The 18,343-nt window shown below is 33.7% G+C and overlaps 1 protein-coding gene across 2 annotated transcripts in view; it reads right to left on the bottom strand.

Moving 5' to 3' along the window:
- The window catches only part of KLHL1 (kelch like family member 1), a 359,488-nt gene that overhangs the window by 210,431 nt on the left and 130,714 nt on the right, over positions 1–18,343 (bottom strand). For both annotated transcript variants that reach the window (XM_036121358.2, XM_036121357.2), the window contains exon 3: positions 14,441–14,577. In XM_036121358.2, the coding sequence (XP_035977251.1) occupies positions 14,441–14,577 (137 nt within the window). The remainder of the gene's footprint in view (positions 1–14,440; positions 14,578–18,343) is intronic.

Raw genomic sequence — 18,343 nt, 5'->3', positions numbered from 1 at the left:
CTGACAAGTGCAGAGGAAGGTTGTCTCCAGAAAAAATTAATTGAAAGGCTCACCACATCATCAGAAAGCAACCATCTTCTTAAGTGCCTTGTTGTTTCCCTCATAGCTGCCACAGTTTCAAGCTTCGGAATCAGACAGGAAGAGAAATTGGTCCTTCCTGCATGTCTCTCTTGAATCAGTGAAGAAATCTTAACCAAAAGTTTCCCAGAAACCTTTCTTCCACGTTGCCTTGACAAAAATTATATCACATGACCACGCCTAACTCAATAATTACCAATGGGCTAAAACCCCAATAATTGATTTTGACCTTATATGAATTAGATTGATAGAATTAGAGTCAACTTTGGGAATAGGAAGGGAATGCCTTTTAAATAGGGTACCTCCGAATGCATGCTACGTATATGTATAGTCTCACTATAAGTAAAACTAAAGCTACTGAGTAGTCCAAATATGTATCAATAGACTTACAGTGATTTTCTAGAAGAGAATATACTTAAATTTACACTGTATTGGATGAAAATATGTAAAATAGGATGGGGAGGAAAAAGTGAAGATTATAGAAGAATGTGAATTTAAGCTGTATTTTTAATGGTAAAGTGGTATCCTATTGCCAACTGTGCTTTATAACTATATTTTATCTATAAAATCAGTTACATTAAAAAAGAATGCATTTTTCTAGATAGATGAAAAATTGCCTATAAAATCCATAAAGTAAATTAATCTATCCATCCATTTCTATCTTCAGTGGAAAGAAAGAAAAATAATATCATTACCATACTAGAATTGAAACAAAATTAAAAATTAATATTCAAGTAATTCATAGAAAAACTTTTTTCCTAAAATACTTTAAATTTACAGAAAACTTGCAAAGATAGTAGAGACTTCTCATATAATACATACCTATTTTCTTTAGTTATTAACATTTTACATTAGTATGATACATATGTTAAGGGACCAATACTGTTATATTATTATTAACTAAGTCAATACTTTACTCTCATTTACTTGGATTTTTTACGGATTGCCCTTTTTCTGTTTCAGGATCCCAGGCAGGATACCATATTTCATGTAGTCATTTTGCCCCCTTAGGATCCTCTTGGTTGTGACAATTTCTCAGACTTTCCTTGTTTTTGATGACTGACAGTTTTGAGGAGTTCCGGTTAAATATTTTATAGAACGTCCCTCAATTGGGATTCGTCTAATTATGATTACACTGGGATACAAGTTTTGGTCTCATCACATCATATCAAGGGTACATACTCTCAACATGACTTATCACTATTGATGTTAACTTTGATCACTTAATAGATGTAATGGCCGCTTTTAGGCATCCAATTTGAACAAGGGAAAACTGAGTAAGGTAAAAGAACCCACAGTGACCCCTGGGCTGAATACAAACAGGGCCGTTAGGCGACCTACTTCAAAATATCCATAAGCCCTAGGTGAACAATGAGTTACTTATACCCAGACACAGATACCAAAAAGGAAATTTTCATATGTTCCCATACCTCCTCACCTTTCCTTCCTTAACTACAAGCCCCCAACTCTGCCTTCAGACAGTCTCTCCCTTGCAGTCCTGCTCACTGCTCCCTTACAGTGTATTCAGTAAACTTCTTTTTTTATTATTCTTTTTTATTCTTATTATTCAGTAAACTTCTATCTCCTTTGTTCTGCCTTGAGTGAATTTTTTCACCACTTGTGCATCTGGCCTCCACACGATCAGGTCACCCCACAGTAGAGGTGGGGTTTGTCATGTTTCTCCACTGTAAAATTACCCTTTTATCTCCTTTTCCATACTGTACTTTCGGAAAGAGGTCCCTATGCACAGCCACACTTAACGAATGGGGTGTTATGCTCTATTTCCTTGAGGGCAGATTAATTACATAAATGATGTGGAATTCTGCATGAGAGATTTGTATATTCTTGGTTATTTATTTACTTAATCATTTATCTACTTCATAATTTACTTAATGATTTATTTATATCAACAAATTACTACATTTTTTGAGTGTCTCAAAAACGGCAGGAGAGTTAAGAAAATTTTGGTTTACATCATTTTATTATTTTTAGTAGGCTTACATGTCTTTTTAACAGTTACCAAAACAAAGTGATTTTTACTGCACTTTGGACTTTTGCTGTCATCAAATTATTCCTTATTCTAATATGCATCACATTACTGGCTCCCTGGTCCCTCTCTCTACCTCTTGTCTGGAAGAAAATCCTGTTTGCAAACCAGTTTTAGAAAACAGAATGACAAGCTATGCCTGGAAAATCCTATCAACTTAGAGCTTATTAATAAACAATGTCTTATGTGGATTCCAGCCATAAGAAAAGCACGGTTTATGTTTTTTGAGCACTAAATATATCTCAGAGTGTTAGAAAATTCAGGGAAATATCTGTGCAAGGACCAGTGAAAAGGCAGTTGTAATAATAAAGGCCATTATTTTTCTAAATCTACCTGCACACCTTTTTCTTCGAAAAGTCCAATGGGTATCAGGCCAGATGTTCTCATTTACCTAAATTGTTTTAAATCTAGTATTCTCACATATCTATCATTTGGAAAGAACAGGAATTGTTTGCTGAGAAAAATCTTGAGTTTTTCTGAACATTCACTTCACCCACATTCATTCATAGGTGTTTAGCTTACTTGACTTTCACCACAGAGTAGATCCCTTTTTTTCAGTATATCATAGCTTGTAGCTCTGTCCTTAATAAACTACACAGATTTTTTTCTACTCCCAGTACTTGCTAGAGTGTTTAGTGTAACACAGGCTGTCACTCAATACTCAAGGAAATTTTAGTTGTGAGAAAAATAAAAAATAAAAAGAATCAACTCATAGTTATCCGAGTTATCCAAACTTCTACTGTAAGTAACATAATTGGTCAACTGGTAAATCAAACACACCACAAATATACTCATTTGGCCATTACAGAATTTAGTATTTTAGGATACCTTTAGGTGGAACATGTTCTTTTGAGTTCACCATCAGTAACACCGATCTCTCTCTCCTTAAGAGAGAGAGAGTGGGGGGGGGGGGGCAGAGGGGCAGAGGCAGAGGGAGAGAGAGAATCTTAAGAAGGCTCCACATGTGGGGCTTCTGGGTGGCTCAGTCGTTGGGCGTCTGCCTTCGGCTCAGGTCATGATCTCAGGGTCCTGGGATCAAGCCCCGCATCGGGCTCCCTGCTCTGCGGGAAGCCTGTTTCTCCCTCTGACTCTCCCCCTGCTTGTGATCCTGCTCTCACTGTGTCTCTCTGTCAAATAAATAAATAAAATCTTAAAATAAAATAAAATAAAATAAAATAAAATAAAAAATAAAAAATAAAAAAAAGAAGGCTCCACATGCAACGCGGAGCCCAACCTCATGATCCTGAGATCATGACCTGAGCCGAAATCAAGAGTCTGGCACTTAACCGACTGAGCCATCCAGGTGCCCCAATACTAATCTCTTTAAATTAAAGGTAACTTCAACCCAACTGAGTTTTATCCCTGGATTTTAATATTTTACTGTTTGATGCATGAAATTTTTAGTAATCTGTGTGTCTGTGCAATATCATTTGAATTTGAATCAGCCAACAGAAGAAATTGTTCTGTAATTCATTGTTATATCCACTTTTGGCATGTTAGTGAAGATGTCTGAAGTACATCATATGGTGTTTTACAAATATTCAAATATTCAAAAATATTCTTCTCAGATTTCAATATTAGAAACTTGTGTTTATGTTGAGCAAAATCCTTGTTTTTATTTTATAACTGATTATGCTTCTTTCTTTATCTTGGTGCCTGAGAAGCTAAAACAAATTGGTATGTAATTTCTATGAATACAAACAATCTTAAGACTCTTACGGTGTAAATCATACCAGGGTGTTGTGGATTTGAATTTGAATGCCTCTTTCAGGTCTTCTTTACTTGATGTTCAAAGCCTTATACATCAGAGATACTGAGGCACAAAATTAAGACCAAATCAGTCTTGTGGCTTCTGTAAATGACTTTTTATATTTGTTCTTCCTTTATTGTTCTCCTTCAGTCAGTAAAACAGTGGGGAGATTGAAAGGGGTAAGTATAAGAAAATATATCTGCTCACTGGACAGATGTTACAGTAACATTATGGAGAAGTATGTTCTTATAGAACTAGGTTGAATTGAAGTTATCTACAAAGTTACTCCATCTTGGAATGCTTAAAGATTTTATGCACTAACTTGGCTGATTGTGACGTGGAAATAAAAAAAGCTGCAGTTTTGATATGTTGTCATCTGGCAATCTGCCCAGATTGAGAGTTCTCCTGGCAGCAGCCATACTACCCACTTCCTCCGTACGCCCAGGCTTCTGAGTTGCCGGATGTTTTTACGTTTGTTTAACAGATAATTTTCTTTGGAGTACTATTCTGGCTCTCAAAATATGTTTAATATGCTATCTTATTCTTTTTCTGCCATCAAATAGATCATTTTCAGAGATTTACCACTTTCATTTTCTGACTATAAGCATTCATATTTTTCTTGAAATCTTCACATCTAACAGCCTATAATCATAATCAATATTTCTTAGCCTCAAAATAGTTACGAAGTGTTATTGGAGGAATATACAGTTAACTCTCTAATATATGTCAAAACACCACCCTATACATTATTGATACCTTATTTCCCTCTCTTAATGTATTTTACTTTGAAGCTATTTTGTGACACAGCAAATTTAAATTAAATACATATAAAAAACGAAGTTTGTGCTTGAGGTCCTAAATATATTTTCCTTAACTTAACTTGATAAGCAAAATAATAATGTGTCAAAAAATTTTTAAGATTTCCTATTGCAATGCCCATTTATCAGAAAGTAAACTATATAAGTCCAGGAAAACACATGAAAATAATTAATGACATATATTTCAAAGTATTGTTTACACTTTGTAGACCTGAATGAATTAGAAATGAAAATGTTATATGTTAAAGTGATTTTTACAATTCTTCTCACAAGACTGAACTTTCATTACTAGTACAGATTTTCCTTATTGATACTTTACAGTACCCCCACCGCCCACTTCCCCACCCCCCCAACTCCCCACCACACACACACACACACACACACACACACACACACACTCCTAAACATTTCTCCAGAGAAGAAGAAAAGACCGGGCGGGAACAGACATCAGACTCGCATGAATGTCATTTAGCGGAATATTTTCTCTGGTGGAGGAATACAAGAGGACTACAATAGAGCTATAATGGTCTAAGCAAGCTCAACCACACAGTATAAAGTAGTCAGAGATCAAGGTATTCCTTTAGAATGTCTTGAGCATACCATCCACTTCTGGCTGAAATTTTCCCTGCTGGGTAGCCCTTACCATCCTTTATCTGAGGCAGAGAAAGCATTTAAAATCAAAGTTCTTAGAGTTCTCTTTATGAATTTCCTGTCTCCAACATGAAAGGGAAGCCTCTCCTGAGTGAAGGTGGCAAAGCTGGCAAAATGGTGATTTACGGAAGTCTTCAGAAGGGGGCAGTGACTGGAGTTGTTTTATTTGCTTGTTTTTGCTTGTTTATTACTTTTAGTTGTTTTTTCCACCACATACTATCTGCGGAAAGAATCCTCTCTATCAAATTTTAAATGCAAAGTATTGAAAAATAATCAAAACACAACTACAGTGGTATTTTTAAAGATATGTATTGTTCAGAAACATATGTGAAGTTGGTGCTACATTTTTCCCAGCTACATGATAAAGGTGAATGTTATCAGAAGTAACACAGATGTGTGTAAAACATCCTGAAAATGTTAAATGTTAAACATGTAGTGTTTCTTATAATTCTTCTTATTTACATAAAAACAACAAAACAAAATTAGACTTAAATTTGCAAAGTTATGAAATTGTGAATGTCCAAGCCTGAGGATGATCAGTGCTACAGTGCTGTGATCAATCTCAAATAATTCTCCATTTGTAGTATCTACATACTTTCATCAGGTTATTCATGATTTTATGGAAAAGGAAAGTAATTGTAAGAAGAAAATATATTTGATGGCAGTTGGTACTAGGAAAATGGAAGGTGGTAATAACAAAGGTACATATAAGAGGCATTCCCTCTCATTTTAATCAGACAGAAGTTTGAATAACTTCAGCTCTAGCAGAAAGTACACTGGAATGTCATTGGGAAAACTGGACCATGCTCTCACATCCGTGGAATTTTGTTGCCTTTTATATCAACGTATTTTCATTTTCGTAACTGACAATAAGATTTGATTAGTTGCCCATCTCAGGATATTACTGTGTGGAATGAGATAAAATATGCTAAAATAATGAATGTAATACATGATAAAAACATAATTAAAATATATAAGGCAGTAAAATTAGAAATAAGTGGTTTTAAAAAAAGTATCACTAAAAATGTATATACCAAATTATATATATGAATTAGAATTCATACTGTAATACTAACACATATAATAAATCAGTTTCAAAATTATTAAATGTTGACCAAGTGATGATTCCCTCCCCAGTTTTGTCTCCAATTTCATTTTTTATAATGGATTATGCAAAGGATTTGATGGAACTTATAAAAATATCCATTACAAATAATCATCATAATTGAGTGCTTACAATATGCTCAGCATTATGCTAAACCCACATAGTTTTATTAGTTCATTTACATAGACATTATTATTTTCCTTTCTTAGAGTTGATAATATTAAAACTCTATAAAGCTAAGTAAGGGGCGCCTGGGTGGCTCAGTTGTTAAGCGTCTGCCTTTGGCTCAGGTCATGGTCCCAGGGTCCTGGGATCGAGCCCTACATCGGGCTCCCCGCTCAGTGGAAGCCTGCTTCTCCCTCCCCGACTCCCCCTGCTTGTGTTCCCTCTCTCACTGTGTCTCTCTCTGTCAAATAAATAAATAAAAAATCTTTAAAAAAAAAAAAAAAAAGCTAAGTAAGTTGTCCAAGATCTCTAAGTATAAAATGGGGGAGCACAAGGGATATAATCAAAATACTTGAGAAGTAAGAAATAAGTACATGCCAATTAGAATAAATGCCCAACAATTTGAATGAATACTGGGCTGACACATCTCAGTGAGTTTTGGTTGAATATTAGTCCTGGTGAAGGCCAAAGAAAAGTCCACATGTTTCTGATGTTAAATTCTACATACTACCCTGCAAGTACAACAGAATCAAGTGTGCAGATATTTTGGGATCAGAATGAAGGTGAAGTGACCCTGAGAAAATACAGTCAAATATGAGATTGATACACAAAAACACATAACGTGTACTCTGCACACATGCCATGGTGACATAGGATTCAGCGCCTGCCTTCCTAGGATCCAGAGCAAAATGTAGGGCCCAAAGGACATGTAAACAGTTTCCCTATACAATTCCTAGTACCCACAGGAAAATGTAAACAATTATAAAATTGTGAGTAACAATAAAATGAAATCCAAGCAGATTTTATAAGAAAGTAGATTATAAGATGAGACCTGGGAGATTTTCCTTACTTGGGGACCCGGAAAGTAAATGTGAATTACAGGGCAGAAGAGACATAACCTTTCCTCTACTGCTAGTAAATATTAAGTTTCACATATCAATTTCTTTTTCAATCTGTCTATGAAATCCCATAGCATGAAGCCAAGATGCAGTTCAGTAACAACAACAAAATGTTATAAAATTTTCAGAAAATATACATAATTTTTATCAATTTCTTTTTCAGTCTGTCTATGAAATCCCATAGCATGAAGCCAAGATGCAGTTCAGTAACAATAACAAAATGTTATAAAATTTTCAGAAAATATACATAATTTCTATCAATTTCTTTTTCAGTCTGTCTATGAAATCCCATAGCATGAAGCCAAGATGCAGTTCAGTAACAATAACAAAATGTTATAAAATTTTCAGAAAATATACATAATTTCTATCAATTTCTTTTTCAATCTGTCTATGAAATCCCATAGCATGAAGCCAAGATGCAGTTCAGTAACAACAAAAAAAATGTTATAAAATTTTCAGAAAATATACATAATTTTTATCTATTTTGATACAATAATTTCCCCCAAATTAGCTTATATTATTCCTCATTACACACACACACACACACACACACACACACACACACACACACAAGCCCATAAGGGTTCTTGGAATAATGAAAAGGTAGAAGTAGGATGGCAATATATAACTGATTTATTTTTATTTTTATTATTTTTATTTTTCTCTTCTTGAATATATAGATTATTTCAGCATCCTATGGAAATTACTTAATCAATATTTTTAATTAATGGGTAATAATAATTGATAAAGCCAGTCTTTAAAAGCTCAATTTCTTAAATTGAGAACAGAAATTTTCCATCTAGTAAAAGTTCCTACTTTAAAACTAATATTCTGTTAATGTGCTTGCATAATTCATGCCACTTGAATTAAACCAGTAATAAAAATGAAACAGTAATTTACTTTTAGTTACAATAAAAAATTCTGAAGGGAGTTTAGAATATTCAATCCAGGCTGACTATATTGATGTATCCTTTTTTAATACTAAAGCAGAACATTAAACATCTCGGTTCCTGTGTGTGTGTATTTATTTCGTTCAAATGTTTGGCAGTAAGCAGAAGCTATCTTAACATTTGTTAGCATGTACTAAGACTTTAATTAACGTCAGTGGCACACAAAACTTTTTTTTTTTTTTTATAAGGAAGTTAACTCCTCAGTATGATTAAAGGTTTGGCATTTGGCAGTTTAATTTTCTACCTTTCTTCTTATTACCACTGCTGGATGGACAGCTTCCTTTATTTAAACCGTGTCCTTATCAGTTCTCTACAGGACCTGACACTTTGCTAGTAACCTTGCAATCCCATCTCCCACATTTGTTAGAACTCTATTTCCTTACGCATCAATGAACACAGTATATTTTCAAGTATGTCTGGATAGTAGGGACTATGTAAAAGAGAAACCAGAAGGAAATTTCTATCAACCTGAAAGCAACGTTAAAATATAGTGAACTCCAGAGCATCCTTTTCAAATATATTAAATTTCCTCTTTTATTTTCACAATATAATCATCAGTTTTTGGCCAGAACTGAAATACTGAAATATATATATATATATATATATATATATATATATATACACACACATATATGTGTGTGTGTGTGTATGTATATCTACATATATTTATTCATTTACATACACACACACAACCAATGTAATAGTCTTCAAAATTTGCTTTATACCATTCTCTAATGAAGAAATATTAGACTGTGTCTATCAAATGTATGTTTATACCAAAAGAAGACAACAAAAGTTAGTTATTTTATACCCTAAACTTGAAAGTCCCTTAAAGGCAGAAAATGTGTGTAATTAAGTATATTGTCTTCCAGAGCCCATCATTGGGCACAGCACACAGTAGGCATGTACTAAAACTTGAAAGGCATTCAAGTGCATTTACAGGGCAAGGACTATTAGGCATTAATGTCCTTAAGTTTTAGGTACAATTGCCTTGTGCAGGGAACTAGCAGTAAGAGTGGGAAGAAGCACGTCCCAAACCTGCAGGAAGCCACTATACAGCAATATGGTTGTCGATTTTAGCTACCCCAACTATTTTGAGGGCAAAATAGTCACAAGCCACTCCAAGAAACTCTACCATAACTGATAACTTTACAAAAGGACATTGATTCGGTAGAGAAAATGCCATTGAATGTGTGTTCTGATGTTTCATTCTAGTAATAGATTCAGTGTCTTACTATTGATCTTTGTCAGGTTACTTTATTTCATTGATGGGCTGCCTGAAGAACTTCAGAGGTCCTTAAATGCTGGAAAAAAAAATCTGTCCCCTCATATTAATTTAGAAGAGACCAATAAAGTTCTGAATTGTCTTGGATGATTTTGTCAATGCTTATTTGAAATATCGAATATGTAATTCTCAAAAAAATAGTTTTGGTGCCTCTGCTTTGCATCACATACTTAGCCGTAAGAAAAATGTTCATCTATAAAATTTATAATGTAAGGGACGGAATTTCTATAGTTCTATACATATCTAACTTTCTAAGTGATATGAAAATAGAATGACGAGAAACAGTAAACATATATTTTTTTAAATTTTCTTCTCCGATTCTATGCTTCTGAGTATGTTCTGTAGAATTACTCCAGAACAGCCTTGACTTCATGATTCAAATCACAGGCTTTATTACAGTTTCTACAAATACTATCTCAGGTCTCTTTTCTAGATGAGTAAAATTACAGAATAGAGGCTCCATTACATGTAGGAAAATATTCAAAAGTATTTGACACTATACAACTGAGAATGTCATAAAGTGGAAAGTGGTACATAGATATTACTGCTTTTGAAAACAAAAGTAAAGAGCTTTTTCACTAGGCCCTGTTCTAATAATTTTATTCATTACCAAATTTGTTTAAAGGTTTATGTCATATTAACCTGTATCCATCCAGTCTTACTTTGTATTTTATCTTCTAGTCCTTATTGTGACTCTCTTCATGCAATGTGCTTAAATACTGTTAGCTGAATTATGGTCGGATTTTGAAAAACTGATACACAGTCTTATAATTATGTATCCTTTGGATTATAACTAAGAATTCAAACTTTAAATGTAAGGCACCAATTATAAAAGGGCACTATTTTATAACATGCACTATTGATTTTGCACCTTTTGCTTTCTATGAATAGCTAAGATCATACTCAGATTTCTTGGTTAAAAACCATAAAGAAAATCCAATGAAAAGTTTTAAAAAGAAATTTTGAAACTACTTGAACAGCTAATTAAGAACTTAGAAAATTGATATGAACCTCAGATATACAATTATTTCTAACATTAGTGTAAATTTTCATTTCCTTTCCATTCCTGAGCTATGACAATGTGTGAAAAAAAAATTGACCTAATGGTGCCTTTTATTTTAAGTAAAGAAGCTAATTTTGATATTGTAATAATTAGACATCATTTTTATTGTTGTATCTTAATCCTTTATGCTTCCAAAACTGTTTAATTTTGTCAACATAAAGACCTTACTGGTTTCTTTATCCTATCTTACATATTGCTAGTATTAGTCTTTTTATTGTTACATGTTTTTCCTTTAAAAATATTCATATTCCCTTTGAGCTATTACCCCCACTGCCATCACATCCTGGGTACCCAGGTCACTCTTCCTAGTTACCAGAAAAATAAATCTATATATACTTGCCTTCGTTCTTACAGAAGCTCTACCAGGCCCCTGGTCCCACTTCTTATTCTAATTTGCTTCAGTAGGAGAAAAGAGAGGTAGACAGGGAGGATGTCTCCCATGACTGACCATGTGCAAATTTTACTACCTGAAATTATTTAAGGGATAATTCCTCGTTCTTCAAATCAAAGATTATTAAACCCTATAATCACTGAAGCTTATCTTAGTCAAAAATTTATTGCAAGCTACTTTATGCTTTCATTCTTTTCCTTAATTTCTACATCAATGACATAAATTAGCTACATATGGTTCTTTCAAACCTTACAGACTTTTGAGATCTCATGGAAATTTTATCTGTTTAAATCATTTTAAAGCGAACTTATGTATCTCTACTGAACACTTTACTTCTACAGCTAATAGTTAACTATGAATTCTTTACAGAGTTGATCCTCCTTAATTTCTCAAAAGCCCCTCATACCTCAAAATTTAAGGAAATATTACCAAATAGCTGACCCTTTATGTATCTTTACTGCTCATTCATTTTTTCGCTCTTCTGTGATGCATTTATTTTTAACCTACTACCAAGAAAAGTCTTAGAGACTAGCTAACACACTACCTAAATGGAGACATATACAGATATATCCTATTATTCCCTTTCTGTCATTGCTCACTTGATCTCTTCTATTGTCATATTTTGTTTGTCTCCCAATATTAGCTTGCAAATTATTTGCTCATCTAATATTTCTATAAACTAACGATTAGAAATTTATCAACCACCAGGGAGCTATGGATGTTGCACCAAAGGCCAAAGTAGCAGTAGCAACTGAAAGGCCACTTCGTATCCTATCTACCCTCCCTAAAGCTGAGCAAATCTGGGTCATTACATTCAGCAGGGAGCTTTGAAACACCTTCCAACTTTGTGCTGCGTGATGATGAGTGTCTCTTGACCTAGTTTTGAACAAGAGAAATGCAAGGTTGCCAGGCCATGGAGACTGTAATGGTTGGATTTATGCCTTTCTGTTGTTAGAAGGATCCCTAAAATATAAGCTTCATGATCCTTCCCTTTCAAGGAAACAATAATGTGGTTATGTTTGTTATCTCTTGGCTGGGAGGCCAAAGATCCAATATGTTACTATTTCAGGTTGTATGCAGATTGAAATTGACTAAGATGGTTTTAATGGTCCTTCAGCTTGACTAAGATATAAACAGGTTACTTCTGAACTTTAGATCTTTGGTCTCCCTTTTCTCAGAGCATTTACTTCAGAAAACTTGTACTTACAAATTCTTTCTCTACCCCTTTGAGATGGAAGTAATTTTTAAAGCCTTTTTGCCAGTTTTACAACCCAGGAATCTTGTTCTCAAGGACCTGGAAGCATTCTCTTTGAAATGTCAGGTTCAAGGATGATAGTACCCTTATCTCTCAGTTTTTGTGGGAGAATAGAAGTATAATTTGAGTGGGTACCTTGCTCTAAGTTGTAAAACTACATTATGTCACAAAGATAGGAAAAAGTTTACTTTTCCTTTAGGTAATGCCAAATGGCAAACACAGATGGTCTGTGTTCTCTCATCCTAGCACTTAAAAATCTCTCCCTCCTTTTGTTTCATCAGAATTAAATAAAGACTGAATTTTGTCTCTCTCCCCTATTGCAACAGCCTTGAATACATACTTGTTTACTCGCTTACCTTTGTCCAGTACAATATTTGCTTGGACAAAATATAATTTAAAAATAACTGAGGCAGGGGCGCCTGAGTGGCTCAGTCAGTTAAGTGCCTGACTCTTGATTTTGGCTCAGGTCATGATCTCAAGGTTGTGAGATCCAGCTCGGTAGGGCTCCATGCTCAGTGGGGAGTCAGCTTGAGGTTCTCTCCCCCTTTCCCTCTGCAGCTCCTCCCTGCATGGGAACTCATGCTTGCCCGTGCACGTTCTCTCTCTCTTTAAAATAAATAAATAAATCTTTAAAAAATGAAAAAAGGTAAAAATAACTGAGGCTGGGAAATGTGTACGTCTGTCCATCACATTGCTATTTTGAGATTCAGCACCCAGAGAATGAGCATTTTTCTTTTCAAAGAGGCTTAATTTACTGATTGAGTGTTATATTAGCAAACTCCCTTCTATGAGAAGCCAAATCCTCCTTCAGGAAGACAGATTCCCACTAGTCCCACAGCCTTTTGGTTCTAGTGGCTGATCTTCACAATGCCATCTCATGTTTCCCAGTAACTAGATATGCTGCAAAAACACAGCTCCTTAAGCTAGGGTCCCGCTGTTTTGATAATCGGGCCCTAGCCTACCTTTTTTCTTATTTCATACCATGATTGAGAGTTCAGGCAAAATGAGCCACATGCCATTTATACTATATATATATAGTATATATATATGTAAACTTCAATTCATACCATCTACCTTGGCCTCTATCACAAGATTTTATTATAGTGTCTCCCCCTTACCACAATAATCTTGAAAACTATTAAAATGTTTTAAATGAATATGAGTCCTGATAATGCTTTGAACAGCAGGTTTTATGCCTTCTAACTCTCTTAATGTGTCACATTATATCAATATTTATTCTTCATCTAATTCTTCTCCACTTGGACTATGAGCTTCTGGAAAGCTAAGACATCTTATTCATTAGTTTATTCTCCAGAGATACAGCTGATACTTGCACACTGAGAAACATTTAACAAATGTTTGCTAAATTGGCAAACTTATTTGAATGCACTAAATATAACATAGTGCAAAGGCCATTAGAAAATGTCAACATAGTAGATCAGGAGGAAAAGCCTCAAAAAGTAGTCATTTCCATAACTAAGTATCTGCATTGTCCTTTTCAGCTAAGTTTGCCAAGTCCACATTAAATGTTCTGTGAAGATTTTAATATTAAAATAATACATTTTAAGGAGAAAAGAGTTATTCCAACCCATAGGAAAGAAAATGAGAATCTATTTCCCTTCCTAATGCTCTCAGAATGGACATTTAAAAATTCTTTAAAAAAAAAAAAAATAAATAAAAATAAATAAATAAAAATTCTTATTTGATAATTAATAACCTCTTTGCTTGTCTCCCAAGCTCATTCCATTGACTATTTTTATAAGCTTATTATGACCTTTGTAGAAGGGAATAGGGTATATGTATACATATATACATTTGTGATTCCATGACAAATGAAAAGGTAGTCTGATTTTTCCCTGTTAGATAATCTTTCAACTGAAAAAGTGAAAGATACAAACTAAACACTTTTTAAGCTTTAAATTTTATACTCAGATTCTAAAATTCACAAGACATCAGCATGAAGCTATAATTCTTTCACTGTACCTGTATATGCAAATTGGACAAGGTCCCAGAGGGCATTGGGGTCTATGCCTTCCATCTTGATCTCCTCTTGCTTGGCTTCACAAACATCACTTGTAAACATGGCCGCAAAATAGTCGGAGACTGAGCTCAGAACAAGCCTGAAAGAATCATAGGGTCTAATTTAGGTCATGAATTTAAAGCAGCAAATGCTAAGTGTCAGTCAGAATGCAGTATAGGGGCACCTGGGTGGCTCAGTAGGTTAAGCGTCTGATTCTTGGTCTCAGCTCAGCTCATGATCTCAGGGTCGTGAGATGGAGCCCTGTGTCAGGTTCCACACTCAGTGTGGAGTCTGCTTAAGACTCTCTCTGTTCCTCCCACCCTGCTTGCTTGCTCGCTCGCTCTCTCTAAAGTAAATAAAAAATCTTTAAAAAAAAGAACGCAGTATAGAGGTACTCTATCTATCTACCTACCTATCATCTATTTATCTCTGTATCTATGTATCATCTATCTATCAATCTATTTATTGCCTTATAGATTGTACTTTTCAAAACTGAGTTAGGAAATTTTGTTCCACCTTTGGTCACAGAACATTCTTCTATCATTTTAAATACATATTTTTTTCTCTCACATTTAGTTCTTCCATCCTTTTGGATAGGAATCCAATTTTATTTCTGTCTATATACTCACTTTTTACCACACTACCTACTAAAGACTCTGATTATTCCCCACTGAATTAATGGCACATCAATATTGAGAATTTGCGTCCTGAATGCATACTTATCTGTCTCTGAGATTTCTATTGTTTTCTGCTTATTTGCCTGTTCTTGTAAGAATATATTATTCTTTTTATACTGTGAGTCTAAATATGTCTTTATAATCATATGAGGCAAGTCCTCTATCTTTATTTTTATTTACCTATTAGTGAAGTTTTATTCTTCATATAGAGTTTAAAGTAAGTTTGTTAAGTTCTTCGAATAAGTTAAATGGAATTTTAATTAAAAATGCACTGAATTTCTGATTTTATTTTTGGTGATCGTTGGTATATTTATAATATAAAGTCATCCAACACAAAAATACAAAATATATCTCCATGTTTTCAGGATATCCTGTCTGCTTTCTATTCAAATTTTAAAGTTTTCCCTAAAATCGTCTTGTATATTCTTGGTTGATTTCTTCATACTTTACAGTTTTGTTGGCATTATGTGTAGTAACTTTATAAAAATTCTATTTTTTTGTTGGTTTTTGTTGGTTTAAAATTCTGAAACTCATAAATCCATCTTTTATCTGACATATTTACTGAATTATCTTACTAGTTCTTTTGACTCTGCTATTTTTTTTCTAGGTAGATGATTATTATCACCTGCAAATAATCTCATTTTGTCTTATCCTTGTTTATTTTCTATAACTCATTTTCTTTTTCTTTTCTGAAAACTTCATCCAGGACCTCCAGTGTTCCAGTGGTGTGTTGAACAGTCACTGTGCCAGGGGAGAAAATTTGTGTTTTTCTCTATCTTCAAAGAAACACATCTAAAGATTCTCCTTTTAGTAGGATACTTGTTGAATGTATTGGTATGTAACCTTTATCATGTCAGAAAGACCTCTTTATTTCTAGCTTTGCTAGCCACTGTTATAATATATAGGTGTTAAAATTCATAAAAGGCCTTTACCTCAATCAAAATTATCTTTAGCATTTTCTATTTATAGTCACAAGAGAGATGAACCTATAATTTTCTTTTGTTGTATTTTCTTATCTGACTTTTTTTTTTTTTTAAGATTTTATTTATTTATTTGACAGAGAGAGACACAGGAAGAGAGGGAACACAAGCAGGGAGAGTGGGAGAGGGAGAAGCAGAGCAGGGAGCCCGATGCCGGGCTCGATACCAGGAGCCTGGGATCATGACCTGAGCCGATGGCAGACGCTTAATGACTGAGACACCCAGGCTCCTCTTCTTATCTGACTTCTTAGTTAATATTACATAGCCTCATAAAATGAGGTGGCAGCTTCAACTCTTTTTAATTTTGTATAATGATTTATAGAAGAAAGCAATGAATTTTTCCCTTAAGATGTTCCAGAACTTACCTGAAAAAATATTTTGGTTTGACTATTATGAGAAAAGGTGACATGATCTCATTTTAATTATTTAATAAACTACAAGGCTTATTTTTGTGCTCTATTTCTTCATTATCAAATTCTGCATTTCATATATTTTTTAAATTTACCCATTTTATCTCAGTTCTAAAATTTATTGATGTATATTAATGTATATAAAATTATGTGTGGCTTTAATTCTACATATATATATATTCTCTATCTGTTCTTTTGGGTGAATCTTTTCATTGTCTTTTTTCAAAAAATCTCATTCATTAACATTTTAGCTACATCTTTTTTGCATATAGATGAATGTATTTTTTTAAAGTGGTTCTTCTTGAGTAGGGATCAAAATACTTTTTTTCTGTAAAGAGGCAGATATTACACATTTTAGGCATTGAGAGTCATATATATAGTCTGTCATATATTTCTCTTTCAAAAAATGTTCAATTGATTAAAAATGCAAAAATAACTTTTAGCTTGTGATCTATACAAAATAAGCCTCACACCAGGTTTTGCCCCTGCACAGAAGTTTGCTGATTCTGTCTAGAGATTACAATATTGATCTTCAATTAATAACAGTATCATCAAATAAAATTATACTACTTCATGAATATTATAAGAGCCTTACAACAGCATAATTCTGCTTACTCAATACTGGTCAATCAATAATTTTTTAAAAGAAGATCATATAAGCGAAATTAAAAATTTATTTTATATTTATCCCTTTCTTCACCTTTTCTGGGGTTCTATTCATTTCTGAAGAGTAGACTTCTACCTGGTATCAATAACCTTCAACTGGAAGAAATTTCTTTAGTATTTCTTGTACTGCGGGTCTGATGACAATAAATTCTCCCAATTTTCATTTATCTAAAAAGGTCTTTATTTAGCTGCATTGAAAATATCTTGAAAAGTTATTTTCACTTGATATAGAATTCTAGCCTTTGGGACTAGGTAAATAGTATTCTATTATGATCTAGGCTCTAATGTTTCTAATAGAAAATCAGCTTTCATTCTTATAATTGTTCTCCTGATTTACTATGTTCTTTGTATCTAATTGTTGTTACTTTTTTTCACTCTTTATCTTAGGATTTTAGCAGCTGACAATGATATGCCTAGGTGTGGTTACTTGGTATTTACTTTGATTATAGTTTTCTGAGCTTCCTAGAGCAGTGGATGGACCTTTTTTGATCAAATTTAGAAAGTTACCTGCAAATAATTCCTATTTTGTTCCCACCCAATTCACTCTCTCTTTCTAGGACTCTAATTGCATGTATGTTTCAGTAATTGACAGTGAGTGCCTCACAGGCTGCTGGGTCTTAGTTCATCTTCTCTCAATCTTTCTTCTACTCTGTTTTACTGTAGATGAATTTTAGTGACTTGAATTTTTCCAAATCTGTCTTCATATCCCCACTGCTTTATTCATTATATTCATCTTTTCCTATAGATATTTTAAATTATTTTTTATAGTTGTTTAATGCCCTTTACTGATAATTTTAACACCTGGATCATCTCTAGGTTGGTTTCCACTGACTGATTTTACTCTTGACAATGAATTAAATTCTTCTGTTTTTCCCCCTGTATTGCAACTTTCAGTTGTATAATGGTCATTGTAAAAAAAAGAAAAAAAAAAAGTTGAGGCTAAGAGGGGAGTGTCATTCTCGTTTTCTCGTTTTTAGTTATTTAATTTTTTTCTTCTTTATGCCACAGGTTTCTGATACCTTTAAAGAAAAGGTATAAATATTTCATCTTCTGATGATTTATTGTGATTTTAAGGGGAGTGAAGATTTTTCATGTACTTTAAAATCCTAAGTGGAGGGGTGCCTGGGTGGCTC

Source organism: Halichoerus grypus, chromosome 4 (genome assembly GCF_964656455.1).
Source record: "Halichoerus grypus chromosome 4, mHalGry1.hap1.1, whole genome shotgun sequence".
NCBI classification, from domain to species: Eukaryota; Metazoa; Chordata; class Mammalia; order Carnivora; family Phocidae; genus Halichoerus; species Halichoerus grypus.
Note: the sequence above shows the minus strand (reverse complement) of the source record. Positions and strands in the feature narration are given on the sequence as shown.